Here is a 14,689-nt window from a genome sequence, read left to right as displayed (position 1 = left end):
TTAATGGACAGCTTAATATGAATTGATGAGCTGCATCACAGAATACTTCTAACAGACTGAGCTCATCATTTTTTGAACTAAACGAGCATTTATTAAACACATCACGTGCCCCTAGTACCATACTAGAGGCCTGGTTTTCAGCCTTGATTCTATTCTCATTCGGGGCATGTACAGAGACTGTAACAAAAGCAAAAATCTGACCTTGAACTTTTTCTTTAATCTTCTCTTTCCTCAACATGCAGGGCTTCTCCCCTCTCGTTGCCCAAACTTCACCCATTCTTAATAATTCATTTCATCTGCACACATGCGATAAACCATTGTCATTTCTATGACCTGGCTTCCTCCTGACAACTGTACGAACCAGGCATTAGCTCCCCTGTTCAGAGAAACAACTGTGATCTACTGAATGGTAGAAGTTCCCCACTCCAAAGTCTCACACCACACCTCTGCTGCTCCTTTTTAGTCCAGGGTTGGCAAATGTTTTCTGTGAAGGGCCACACGGTAAATACTTTCAGCTTTGCAAACCATACAGTCTGTCTCAACTCTGGCTCTGCAGCAAAAGCAGCCATAGACTGGAAACTAAACCCAGTGGACTTGACTATGACAGGGGAAGGGCATGGCACGTCCTAGGAATAGAACCACAGTTGTTCAATGATTATTCATCTTCCTAACTATAGATAAGAGGTTTTCTTACAGACCCTGAGAAACGAGGATGTGTTGCAAGAGGAAAAAGATAAGACTCCTCAGAGCCCAGATGGGTCCATCACTCAGAAAACAAAATACATTTTGATAGCCGACCAAGGACAGGACACACTTTGACTTGGTCGCGGTGCCTGAACTCTGACCTCCTCTGGGAGTTTGCCTCAGAAATGCGGACCATTCTCTGGTCCCAGAAATGCTCTGAGCTGTTTTTAACATCATAGAAAATTAACTGTCTTGTTACTGGAGTTCAAGTCCATGGAAGGAGACACATGGGCTGTGGACCCTGCAGCCCTCACCTTGTCCCCCACCCCACGTGCCCGCAGCCCCTTTCTTACTTATGTCTACATAAGCAGCCGACCAATAGGAGATGTTAGAGCAGAATTTTCAGGATGACCTGCTGCTGTCTCCACATGCCAGCTTTATTGGAATACATGCTCATATATGATTCAATCCTGTCTCTTCTTCATTTGGCTCAAGTAGTGTCAGGCAGCCTCAGATCCATTTAGTGTCTGGTATCAAAACTGGCAACTCCGCTGAGTACTGCAAGTGGGATTTTTCCCCCCAGGTAAGGACAGGAGATCCCACTGGCTGCCTGGATTCGGGGGATCCCAGGGCTGAAATCGAGACTCTTTTTCTTACTTGTAGCACTGCCAAGAATTTCCATAATGAGTTCCCCTTTCGGCCCCAGCAACCCGTCATTTCATTTAGGTTGAACTGAGTGATTCTTTGTATGGCTACAGGAAGCATCTGCTGCCTCCCGCCTCGGTTGAGACTGATTAGCTCTGGGTTGCAAGAGCCCCCCGCTCCATGCTCTTTGCCTAGTCTCTTGACCAGCTCCAGGTCAAGACATTGCTCTACTTCCGTGGCTTCCTGGCGCAGGGCATTCTGTTGGTTTCTGTGGTTATACAGACAGGAGGAACAGTAAGCTGTAGAACTCGTCTGTCTGTATACCAGTGTCTCTGATGATTGTTGTTTTGTGTCTCTGTTACTTGGTTTAATTTGTTTGAAGATGGGAGCATATCCTGCTTAGCTGGGGGCCCCAGCTGCTTGTGGCGGCTGAACACACGGCAGGGATTGCAGGAACATCCCAGCAGCTGCTGAGAGGTCTTTATATCAGTGACCCTCCCTGCTTTCTCTCTCAAGGTATCAGCTGCCCAAAATGCTTAGTCAGTGAAGGGCAACAGGCCTCTGGGGAGTCAACGGACTCCAAGTCTGACTGGGTAAGTCAAACCAGTGTGCACCCCAGGAGTTCTCTGTCACTACTGTCTGGGCTTTTTATCCATCTGGGACTCGGCAATGAGTCACCTGCAGTACTGTTTTGGCAGGGGATGAAACTCTGTGGCTTCAATTCCAGTTCTTCCGCGGAAGGAAGTCCGTTTCAGTTCGAGAGCTCTCGTTTGTCTGTTGTGTTGTGTTCTGTCTAAGAACTCTCTGAGAGCTCTTGTCTGTTTGAAATGAAACTTAGGTTACAGATGTTCTTTGCTTGTTTTCTTATCTTTTGGGGACTTGATTTGTTCTTTGCTGTCTTATAAACACAAGCAATTCTCTGTCTCCACCGTTTAGGCTTTGTGCCAGTTAGACCTTGTGAAGGTCATTAGCTGTACCAGTTGGTATGAGATAAGAGTCTAGGACTAGTGTCCCAATCCCTCCTTTGGAAAGATCTCATTTGTTTGCTTTAAATGTTGTTTTGTTTCTGTTTTGAAATGGGATAAGATCTCTTACGTACAAGCTTTCATGTTGTTACATCATAGGAACTTTACTCCGAAAGAAAAATATGGGAAGATAAATTTTTTAAACGCTCTTTGTCCTACTCCTAGAGAGCTGGAGCTGCAGAGGTGCCCTTACACAGGTTGCAAAACCAGTGCGGGTGGGGGCTGGCCAGTCCCCCCTTGTAAAGAAAAAAATGGTACTTTTACACTAAAGTCACTGGAGGCCCAGGAGATGTTGAGGTCCTAGGAATGAGCTGTGAGACCTGACCTCTCCCTTCCCTCCTGCCTTTTCTCAAGGCTCCTAAGAGTTGTCAAGGTCATGTTATCTCTGTTATGCCTCTTAAAATGTAAATGTATTTTCTAATGGAAGGGGCCTATTTCTGAAAGTTATGAAATGTGTTAATAAATTTGCTAAACAAAAAAATGCTAATTGCTTGCTTTTAGTTGTCACTAAAAATTACGATTTCTAAAAATTGAAAAAGTAAAAAAGGTGAAAAGAAATCCTAAGAAGGGAACAGAAAAGGGAAAAAAAGTTTTGCCTGTATCTGTCTAGAAAGCAAAGGTTCTATACATTATTAAAATAGTTGTTATGTTATGTTAATCAGGTACTTGATTACTTAAATACCCATCTTCTTAGTCCTAGGAATTGAAGTGTTGCTAACCTATGCTTGTGTTTAATATCTTTTGTTGTCACTTTGGATGAATCAATAATTTAATATTATTTCATAATGATATATGATCTTTTGATCAAATATGTTTGCCAACCTTCCCAGGGTTTGAATTTCAAGAGACTTTTTTTTACCTAGAATTGTCTTTAGGTCATTCCAATAGGCCCCTGGAATATCTCAAGGATTTGTTCTCTCTCCTTATGAAGAAAAGATTTTAAACTAATTAGGCCTATTTAATATGCTTAAAATACACAGAAAGTCTTGTCAAACAAGGAAATAATAACTATATTCTACTTGTATACACATATTATCAAAATAAATGTTCTAGAGATTATTTAAAAATCTCCAGAAGTCTACAAATTCTGATATACTTTCATCCATAACTCTAATTGTTATTCTGCAATGTTGTGTTTTGCACAAAGGACAGGATTCTGTATCAATTGCATTGTAATCAAATCTACAACTCTGTCATCTTAAATTTCTTTTTGTCACTTAGAGACAGTCACTGTTTTGTTAAAATACATTTGCAAAAATGTTACATCTTCTGAGAGATCCATGGAAAGGACTCTGGCTTATTTTAAATTACACATCTCAGAATGATTTTTCAGATCATCCTCTTTAACTGGTTAAAAATTACTAGAACTCTGTAGAGTATCTGGATCTACAGAAATACTGGCAAGAAAAATCAGGAGAAACAAAAATTGATTATGAGACTAAATGAACTAAATATAACTATAATTGTTATGACTTTATTCAGCTATTTTATTCTGCAATAGAAATAGAGAAATAGCTAGACCACGGAGTTTGCTTCGCCAAGGCAAATAATACATCTTTTCCTCTCCCCACTCCTCTTACAAAAACTGTGAATGGCTTGAACCCCACCTAAGAATGTGTTCTGTTGTTATGGAAAAAGTGAACTGGGCTTTGAGTTGGTAAAGAGTCATTTAGGAAATAATGCACCTCAGTCTTTTGCTGATGCGGTGTTTGGAGTGGGGATGCCCTAGGGATATAAGAAAAAGGAAATAAATAACAGCCTAATATGAAGACCGGTTCCCTGGGGTTAGATCATCATAGTGTAAACCAGTGTTTGACTTTCACTGGAGTGGCCCCAGGAAACAGGGTTTGGATTGGATAGAGGTGGGGCAGGCTGGACTATAGAAGAGAAGAAATCACGGGAGTTAGATATTTGGCTGGAAGGAGTCGGTGCCCAGGGATACATATGGATACCACAGTGACTGCCATAATAATGGAACCCACCACTGTTCCATGATTCCCTGAGTGTTTGCAAAGTTTGGTTAACTGTCACCTGGCGCAGCAGACTTAGGAAATGAAATAAGAGCTTAATCGTGTTCAGGAAGAGTATATTGGATCCTTGTCAAGATGATCTGAATTCAGATATACATGTAGTAGGGCAGGGGAGGAATGGCATTTGTTTTTGAAGACTTTGCCTCTTTTATATCATCATTATTGTCAAATATCATATTACTTGTTCTATAGAAACAGTCAGAGAAGAGAACAAGCAAAGATGTCACTGGTAGGAAATGATGACTGTTTGAACTACTTTTTAAAAAACGATGTAAATGTGTATTGTTTTCCTCCAGGTATTCACAACACTCATCCCCAGGACCTGTATTCAAGTGGAAAGGAAAGCATCTTTGAACAGTCAAAGCAGTACAGATCAGTGACCCTGATTCTTTTCAATGTAACTAGAATGTTTTCTAAGGCTACAAAATTGTTCACGTTACACTATATCCAGTGTGTGTGTGTGTGTCCAGTGCAACTTGAACTCATGAATACAGGTATTATGTCATTTAATCTACTCAGTGTGTTATTTGATAAGGTAGTTAACATACATTTTATCAAATCAATTGGGAATTATGTATTTAAGTTATAACCAATTCTTACCTTATTAAAATTTTAAAATACTTAAGATTTTCTATATGCTGTTCACAAACATAAAATTATTTTGCAGTCATGGAACGAATTCATTTTTAGCAGCAAATACCTTGTTGTTCATTATTTTTTTTAAGTTTCATCATTATGCCCAATCAAATTTGTGGAGTTTTACTGTTTATGGGTGATTCTTAGTTATTCCAAAAAATCCAAATAAATCTGATACATGTATATACATGGGAAAAAATACCATGCCTTTTATTATACTACATACTTAAAAAATAACATATACATTTAGCATATTATCCTGCATTGTTAGTAATTAGGTATAGGGGAAAATATGTCATATTCCCATCTTGTTTTCATAACTAATTTTGAAAATTGATAATTATATTTTATACCATTTTAATCTTGACTGCTTTTAGTAATAAATCTTTTAAAATTCATCTCATGACAGTCTCTCTGCAGTCTTCATTATACTCCTCAAAATGCATGACACTTAACTGGAATTGAAGCAATTAAGTCAAACTGTTTCTGAGGGAAAGTAAATCCAATTTGGCTAGTTTGATGTTAATTAGGTTATATGACAAACATTCTTCATACTTGACAGTTTCACCTTGAATGGGCTGTATCATTAGCTGCCAAGTTTTGGCAAAAACAAAACTGAACCACTTAACAATAACAACAAAAAGCAGTTTATACAAAACTTTAGGTTCCTCCCCCAAATTTGAGTATATCGGTTTAAATATGGTACATCCCATTAGGGAAAAGAAAAAAAAGGGGGGGGGTCTGCTTCAAAGTCATGTGATGTCTTGGTAACATCTATTTGGCATATTTCCCAAATACTGGGGCGGGACCATGAAAGAATAAAGGCAAGGTAAACAAATCCTTTGGCAAGTCAGAGGGTTTTCAATTCTTTGCTTTCAACAAAATTGGAGGGCCTAATTGAATAGTCAGCTCTCTGATCATCAAATATAATTTTTTGAGATGAAGAATTCAGTGACATTGCTACAATGAAACTCTGTTCCCGGGTACAGTACTTGTTTATATAAACGGGGTTTCTGAGGGCATACGGCCATATAAACTAGAAATAGGAATAAATTGATGTGCAACTCTTCTCGTTCTCCCAATGATATATTCATCCACAGACGTAAGGACTCTAAAACAATACTAGCCATTTCACCAAGATGCATTTTCCAATAAATTGTACATTCTACTTAATAGTTATGAAAATCGGTCATCTTTATTTTGCTTGGATCATGTGCTAATATTTTTAAGATAACAGTCCAGAATCACGCCAGTTGCTTTCTCTGGAACCTTCGGCCCACTTAGTTAATCGCCCTGGGCTTCTGTTCCCTGCTTTGTGAATTTGAGGGTAGTGGTAGGACCTAGCAGTGTTGCAAAGATTGAGCGAGATAATGCACGTAAAAGCTCTCGACGCCAACCCTGGCACACAATGCATGCTATGCAAGCATGAATTGCTATGATCATAATCATCAAAAGCAAAACCCTTGAAACTAACAGCCTGTGGGTTCGTCTTCACGGGCAGGAAGACGGTGGAGGGATCGTTCTAGCTGGATGGCACACTGGAATAAGGGATGGGCCCGAGGAAAAAGGGGATGTGTGGGGGCGAAACAGGAGGCCCCTGGAGCTACCTGCTTGCAGGAAAACTGGCCTGGATCAGGAGAACGAGGTTTGGGGAAAGTTAGAACAGGCAGTTGCACGTACGGTTCGCGTTATAAATGTGTATGGATCGCGACTGCGCGGAGAAACAGGAGCCCAACCGTCAGGCCTAAATGCCCCGAGGCGCCGGGCCAGCGTCTCGCTCCCCCGCGCGGGCCGGCTCGGAGCAGGCGCGCCGTCGGCCCGGGGCCCGGGGGTCGCGCGGGCCGAGCGCGCGCCCGCTGCAGACTCCAACCCCCGCCCCCCGCCTGGCCCCCGCGGCCCACTCCGCCTTCCCGCCGCCGCTTCGGTCGCAGCCCAGCCCCGCGAGCGCGCCTGCGCGGGTGGCGGGCGGAACTGGCCGCTCGCGGCTTCCGTCGCCGCACTTTCGTTGCTATTGTCACCGCCTATTCCTGCCTTCCCCGGGTTCCCTTTCACTTCCGGGGTTACTCTGGATCCGCTGGTTCCGTAACAACATCCCGTTGGCCTCCCTCAGGCGGCGGGACCGGTGCAGCCGCCGCCTCTCAGGAGCGCAGCCCGCCCGCCCGCCCGGGCCCGCGCCCGCGCCCTCCCGGCCCGGCCGCCATGGCCACCAACCCGCAGCCGCAGCCGCCGCCTCCCGCGCCGCCGCCTCCCCCGCCGCAGCCGCAGCCGCCGCCGCCGCCGCCGGGCCCCGGGACTGGCCCGGGCGCGGGCGGGACGGGCGGCGCGGGGGCCGGCGCGGGGGACCCGCAGCTCGTGGCCATGATCGTGAACCATCTCAAGAGCCAGGGGCTCTTCGACCAGTTCCGCCGGGACTGCCTGGCCGACGTGGACACGAAGGTTCGGGGCGCGCGGAGTGCGGGGCAAGGGGAGGGTCCCCAGGGCCGCCTGCCCGGGCGGTGTCCCGCGTTCGTGGACCGGCTGCGCCTCTGCTCCCCCAGCCGGGGCCCCTCTCGGCGCGCTGCCCGAGTTCCTGGCGGCCGCTTCCCCTCCCGCTGCCGCGCTGGCCGGGCACCGAGCGCCGCGCCGGGCGTCCATTCATTCGCCCGCCGGTGCCGCGGTTCAGCCGGCGGGGGCCAAGCCCCTACTGCGCTGCACAGGCTCTGGGAGCATCCCGGGGAGCAAGACTCTGTCACTGTTCTCCCGGAGACACGTATGCAGACGCGTTTGGAGACGCTAACCAGCGCTTTCATATCTGGTTCATTTTTTTTCGCGGTTTGCTTTGTATCCATGCTCCTCTGTGGAAGGATTCTGGGCGGGAAGGGTCATGTCTTTGTCCTTTGGAGAAGTTAAGTGATGATCGTATTAAATTATTTGTAGTGTGTATTGCTGGATGGGATGGGGTGGGGTGCAAAGGTGAGGAGGTAGAGCGGGACAGCGACAAGGTGGGTTGGGGAGCTCGGGACTTGAGTGTCTACCAGTGACTGACTGATTTGGGTAACTTAGGCTCAGTCACTTCTCCAAAGTGAGAAGGGGGTTGGGGGTGGAGAGGCGGGCGGGGGCAGGGAGAGCCGAGCCATTCGGTGGGGAAGTGATGGAAGAGAGGTGCCAGCAGGTAATGAAGTGGCAGAATGGCAGGAAAGAAGAGTTCGGGAGAGTGAGGAGGAGGGGAAAGGTCTGCAGAGCGGGTCCCTGTACAAAAAGAGTTGTGGACCTCAAAGGGTGAGGGACTTAGTACCCAGTGTCAGAGCGGGGGGAGGGGGGGGCAGGAACCAGGTGATCGCACCTGGTTGGGCAGAGAATGAGCAGAGAACACCAAGAAGGAGCGATCTTGGTGAGATGGATGGAGAACCATCTGGAATTCTGGAAGCACGTGAAGCAGTAGGCTCCAGTTGGGAACATTTGGAAAATTGTTGCTTTTTTTGTTTTTTTGAGCTTTTTGTTTTTTTGGGTTTTTTTTGTTTGTTTGTTTGTGTTGGGGGCAAGGGGTGGTTGGTGGGTTGGTTGGTTTTGGCTTAGATCTGGTTGGGTCCATCAGATAGTTTTAATGGAATGAGGGTTTTTTCATAGCATGTTCAGCTGTTGTGAGGGGCCCCATATTTTGAGAAAGGGGTGTTTGCAGTGTCCACAAATTAATTCTTCCCTGCACCGTCATGTTCACCAGCTTTTTCGGTGAACTGTAGACAGTCCTCTGGGAAAACCTTGGTTAAGCCTTAGGGACATCTTTTCTAATCGGGTCCAGATAACGTAAAGCAGAGTACAATGTGCCTTCTCAGGCACTGGAGCTTTTGCACCTCAGGGAATTCAGTTTACTTGGGATGTGTATCTCTGCGGGAAGTGTATAGTTTTCTCACTTTGTTTTAGGGACTGTGCACAGCCACCTTTTTGAAAGTCATGCATATTGCCTTTTTATTGTTGTTGTTTAATGGGAGATTAGATAGACATAGCCAGGTACATGTTACTCAGATAAAGCTGGTTGTTTGTATCCTGCAAGTAGAGATCTCACTTTGCAGTTCTCAGAAACTTACAGATCTGTTATTGTGCATGCAGATTGAAAATTTAAATATACTGATGGGTACCACATATAAGGCTCAGCTTTTTCTTTACCTTATCCCCACTAAATCTTATTGCTCATTGTAGTATTTCTGCCAGATTCTCCCAAAGTGAATCCTTAAAACCTTTCTTGGGGGGAAGGAGGGAAGCACAGTTTCTTAGATAGTCTAATGAAAGGTAGGACCTTCTCCCAAGAAAAATGCACACATACAGATTAAAATGCTGTTTTTACCATTGAGAAATGTTTGACTGTTGGCAATTTCATGTGGCTCAACCTAATACGTAGTTTCAGGGAGTATTCAGGGACCACAGAATAATGTCCCCTGTTTTCATGTTTGATGCTAGAAAAGAGTGGAACTGAAATGATACCCCCCTTCCAATAGAGTACAGTCTTGTGTTCTCCCTCTCCCTCAAAAAGAGTAAGTTTGAAAGTCTCAAAAAACATAAAAAAAACCAAAATTTTCTTTTATATGAGCTTAACATTTCTATTCGTGTGGCAAGTGGGCCAAAGTAGAAATAAGATTCCCTACTCATGCAATGGAGCATCACTTTTATGGGATCCTTGGGTCTCATCTGTTAAGAACACCTTAGAGTTTAGACCACTTTTGGTCTGGTGCTTTTGATAATTGAACCCCAGAGACTGACTTTGCCGAGCTCCGACCTGGGTATGGAGCAGGTAGGTTTGCTAGCAGTACCTGGATTGTCAGTCACATGCATAGTCAAGATCAAGATGTTTGACACCTTCCAGGTGCTCTCCAAGAGCACCGCTATCATCCGGCCCATTGTGTTTAAAGCAAGGTGAGAAGTTCCAGAGTCTGCGGCCACTCCAGAAGACCCTAGAACCCCTCAAACTGGCCTGGGTCACAGATGGTCCAACCAGGAGAGAGAGATCTGAGGACAGCAGACCAAATCAGCCTTCCCACCCGAAGAATTAGGACCTTGGGCAGCTCGAGGAACCGCTAATGCTGAGGCTCCTCTGCTGCAGACCCCCAGATCCCTGGAACAAGCTAGCGGGTTACAGAGCCGTTCTGATGCCTGTGCACTGATTAGCGACTGAAGAGTGTGAGGAGGGCAAGTCAGTGTCCATCGTTCAGTCCCAGGCAGGGAGCTCCCAAGCAGCAAATATAGCACCTCCCTCCCCAGGTAATAAAGGCGGATTTGTGGATACTTTCTCAGGTGTAAATGACTCCTGGTCACTGTGATTATCCTCTAACTTTTTTCCTCAGATTTGAAAGGAATATCAAAGACCGAAGTATAGAAATGTATTCACCCAACAGATATTCACGGTGTACCAGGCACAGTTTTAGATGCCAGGGATACAGCCGTGAACAAAAGTCCCTGCTGTTATGGAGCTTATTACTCCGAACAGAGAAGAACAGACAGTAAATAAATAGTGTGTGATAGGGTCTATGGAAGAAATAGAGCAGGACGAGGCTGGAAAGGACTGATTTGTTTTGAGGATCTGCAGGGGAGATTTCTAGTAGCCATCTGACCCAGAAGGAGCTGGAGGGTCGCACAGCTATCTGGGGCTGGGTGTTCCGGTAGAGGCTCAGCATGTGCAGAAAGCCGCAGGCAGAAACTGCTGGGGAGAAGGGACCAGAGGTGAGGGAGCAGTGCTCCGGCTGGCCTGGGCGGCCGCTGGAAGGGTTTGCCTTTCACCTGAGCTGAGAAGCCACCGGCAGGTGAGGTGCAGAAGAAGGACATCCTGTCACTTCCATTTTAGGTGGGTTGGCCATGTGTAATTGTTAACAGTGTCTTCTTCATGTTTAGCCATGATCTAATTTAGACAATAAATTATACAGTTGCCCTCATTTTAAAACATTTGTATTAGCCGCTCTATGGAAAATAGACTTAAGGTGGGCAAGAGCAGACACAGGAAGTTAAGTTACTGTAATCCAGACAGAAGATGAGAATGCATGGGACCACACCCACATGGTAGCAGGAAAGGGGTAGGAAATGGTCGGATTCTGGGTGTATTGTGATGCTCATGCCCAAAGAATTTGCTGCTGGTTAGATTTGTGGTGGAAGAGAGGGGGAGGAGTCAAGGATGACCCCAAGGCTTTTGACCAGAGCCCTCTGGAAAGGGGAGAAGAGGCAGAGGAAGATTCCCCGAAGAATCATAGAATCCTTCTGTCTCCAGTCACCAGGCTTTATACTGGAAGGGGAACTAGAAACAAGGAGAATTATCTGTTGTTCAAATTTGAGCTTGTTATGGAGCAACTAGAGGGCTAAATGCTTTGTGATGTTTTTAGCGTAATATTTCTGAGATTTGGGAATACTGGCAAGATGAATTATGTTTCACAGTTTTGCCGAAAATGATCGAGAGAAAGGATTAGTTTTTTAGTTCACATTGATTTTGGATGAATGGAGAGGAACATGAGAAATAATTATGAGACTGTTTCTTGTAGGACTGAAAATAGGACTTAGCAAAAGTCTGGAAACTGGAAGGGATACAAGGGCATCACCAGGGGATGAAACCTTCATCATCCCTGTTGGGGATGGTTACCCAGTCATCTCATCTAACAGCTACGTTTAATTGCTCATCTGCCAAGCAGTGCGATACGTTTTCTGAAAACAAAGATTAAGGGAGTGGAAGGAACAGGCTTTTATCTCAGTGGGCAGGTAAATATTTCCCCCTTCCCCAAGTACAAGGCCATTCCAGAACTGCTGGGATGGTGGTATGTGCAGGAGACCGGAGGAAGCCGGAAACGGCCCATGGGAGCCTGCCCTTGGGCTGGATGACTGCACAGATTAGCGTGAGCTCTGAAGGTGAGAAGTTTGCCAAATGGACAAGTAGAGGGAATGGTAGGTGCAGATCAAAGGCAGGAGAACTAGCTGCTGGAGTTTGAGCTTTGAAGGGTAAGGGAGCAGATGGCAGCGCAGTTTTATTTAAAATCATTTGGAGACACGCAAATCTATCTGCATTAAAGCCACTTAAAAGAAAGATAGGAAGAATGTGAGTGGTGGGGACATCTAGGAACGGAGTGTGTAGTCCTGCTTGAGTGGCCAGACATTCCTTCTAGGCAGGAGCCTTTTAAGTAGAGATGACATAAAATGTGTCCTCTCTCCTGCTCCCCTTATACCAGGGGTTGTGGGCCTCAGCAGTGTTGACATTGGGGCTGGATGGTTCTTTGTTGTGAGGGGTTCCCCTGTGCATTGTAGCATGTTCGACAGTATCCCTGCCCAGGAGATGCCAGTAGTGGCACCCCCATTTTTCTCCAGACATTACCAAATGTCTCCTAGGGTGGGGGTGGAAGGTAATCACTCCCAGTTGAGAGCTACTGCCTAACATCAAATGTAATGCCTAGTTCCAGTAGTTGTCCCTCCATAATTTCTCTTGGATCCGTACCTTTCAGCCCATTTCCACCACCCAGTACAGACCTTCATCACTCTGTTGCATACTTGCCTAGGTATATTTTGTCTGTGTACTCTTTCACTGTAGGAAGATTGATCATCAGAAAGCTCACGCAGTTCATATCACTCTGCTCATATGTGCAGTGGCTTACCATCCCCTACCCTGTAATTCCAAACTTCTTACACCACAGGTACCCAAATCCTTCCAGCCCCTGGCTCCAAGCTGTCTCCAACCTCGCTTCTCTGCTTCTTTGTATTCCCTTCTCCAACCAGATTGGATTTAACAATTGGGGTGGGGGGCCAAATGCTCTCAGCGTGGCATTTTCTTATCCATTTGCTCTTTGCTGATATTGTTGGCTGTGCCTACAGGGTGGCCTTCGAATTCCCATTGTGTATCTTGAAGGTTCAGCTCAAATGCCACATTCTCAGCAAAGGCTTACTTCTTCTCTTCTCTTCTCTGCTCCAAAGCATCACTGTAACACTTATTGGTGTCTTATTTTCTTGTCCCTTGTCTACAAATGAGAAGTCTGTCTTTGTATTCCTTATACCTCCAAAGTAAGCTGTAAAACTTTGTTGCCATGTTGCTAGTCTAATCTAAGAAATGTGGGCACTGTTAAAGATACTCTAATCCTGAAACTGTCAATATTGTTATTGTATAACATTGGAGATTTTCAACATTTGTGTCTTTTTTTTTTCCTTTCTAGCCTGCTTATCAGAATCTGAGACAGCGAGTTGACAACTTTGTTGCAAACCACTTAGCAACTCACACATGGAGTCCCCACCTCAATAAGAACCAGCTGAGAAACAATATTAGACAACAAGTACTCAAGTAAGTCTCAGGATTACGGAGTCCCTAGGCGGCTCGGGTGCCACCGCCTCCTTTGCCTGGGAGCAGAGGTGTCGTGCAGAAGTGTGTTCACCTTGTGGAATTTGGTGCACTGTGGTGCCTTCATGACGCAGTACGATTTGACAAAGGCTCTGTCACCTCGCATCTCCCCACCGGTTTTAACCGTCGATTTCTCGGTAGCTTTTTGGAAATGCTGAAGGAAGAGAGTGACAGTGTGGCTTACAGAAAAGTCCTAGATGTAATATTAGTGGGTTGTAGATTCTGGAATATTCTCTACAGTTCACATTCACAACCATTTTCTTGGCCCTAAAAAGAGTAGGCTTTGTTATTCTTTTATAAATAAAGATCACTGAAATTAAAATATTTTTCCCTGATTTTCGAGGTTGTGTCTTCTATCTCCTGATACAGCCTACGCGCCCCCCCCCGCCCCCCCCCGTCTCTCATATTTTGTGATTTTTAGTGACAGTGTTGCCACAAAAAGAAAAGTGCATTTGATTTGGACCTGTCAGGGCCATTTTTGGTTGAACATAATGAGAATGAGAAGAATCGAATATTTAGAAGGACCAAAAAATCATAATTATTCCCCCAAAAGCAGATTTACAGTATTATCCTGTTCTTCAATATAAACATCTGCCAAGACAAGATTCGGACGTTCTGTCCCGGTCTCACCCCCCGAAAGGTGACGGAGTTGTCTAAGGAGCGCCTGTTCTTCTGCCTCCGCAAATGTTTGCGCTCACGTGCGCCTGGAGAGTGAAGCGCAGCTTTACAACAGCTAGATGGATGGTGTGCCTGTGCCCTCTGAGTTCCCTCTTGTCCGTGGCACCCTTGCAAGCCCACCCAGTGTGTACTCCACTGACAGCTGTGACCCACAGGAAGCCCCGCAAACACGGCCCACACTCTGATCAAAGACCCACTTCGCCACGGGTAATTCTAGAACCCAGGAGCCCGGCTCTTGGCTCCTGCTGAGGAAGGCGAGAGGAAAATGGAACAATAAGTGCACTGTCTGCGTTTTAAAGAGTGTGTGAGGACCCTGTAAAGGGTCCAGGTGGGATCAAAAGATGCCATTAGAGGCTGCATCCTGATACCTGCAGGGGAAGTCAAGGCCTTTCCTGGAAGGGGATGGCAGGCCTGGAAGTGGACTCATTTCCAGGCCTGTAGGAGCACAATACCAAAACAGGAGGGGACACGGTGGGGAGAGAGGCAGGCTTACCTGCTGTGTCGTCCGCCTCCCCCAGCCCCCCTCAGCCCCCCCACACCCACACGTACAGCCTTGCTGATTGATTACTGAGTGCCTTCCCATAGCTGCTTCCCTTTCACAAATGATGGCATTGCTTTCAAAGCATAGTTCTTTTCTTTCTTTTGCTTCAGGTTGAGAGGCT

General features: G+C 45.7%; 1 protein-coding gene across 2 annotated transcripts in view; it reads left to right on the top strand.

The window, feature by feature from the left end:
* Positions 1-7,219: 7,219 nt before the first annotated feature.
* BOD1L1 (biorientation of chromosomes in cell division 1 like 1) overlaps positions 7,220-14,689 on the top strand; it is a 52,315-nt gene continuing 44,845 nt past the window's right edge. For both annotated transcript variants that reach the window (XR_004959305.1, XM_036259482.1), the window contains exons 1-2: positions 7,220-7,456; positions 13,168-13,292. Coding sequence is in view for 1 of the 2 variants with exons in the window: in XM_036259482.1 (XP_036115375.1) it covers positions 7,220-7,456; positions 13,168-13,292 (362 nt within the window). In the remaining variant the exon portion in view is untranslated. The remainder of the gene's footprint in view (positions 7,457-13,167; positions 13,293-14,689) is intronic.

The sequence above is a fragment of the Molossus molossus genome, unplaced genomic scaffold (assembly GCF_014108415.1).
Source record: "Molossus molossus isolate mMolMol1 unplaced genomic scaffold, mMolMol1.p scaffold_m16_p_1, whole genome shotgun sequence".
In the NCBI taxonomy this organism is placed as follows: Eukaryota; Metazoa; Chordata; class Mammalia; order Chiroptera; family Molossidae; genus Molossus; species Molossus molossus.
Note: the sequence above shows the minus strand (reverse complement) of the source record. Positions and strands in the feature narration are given on the sequence as shown.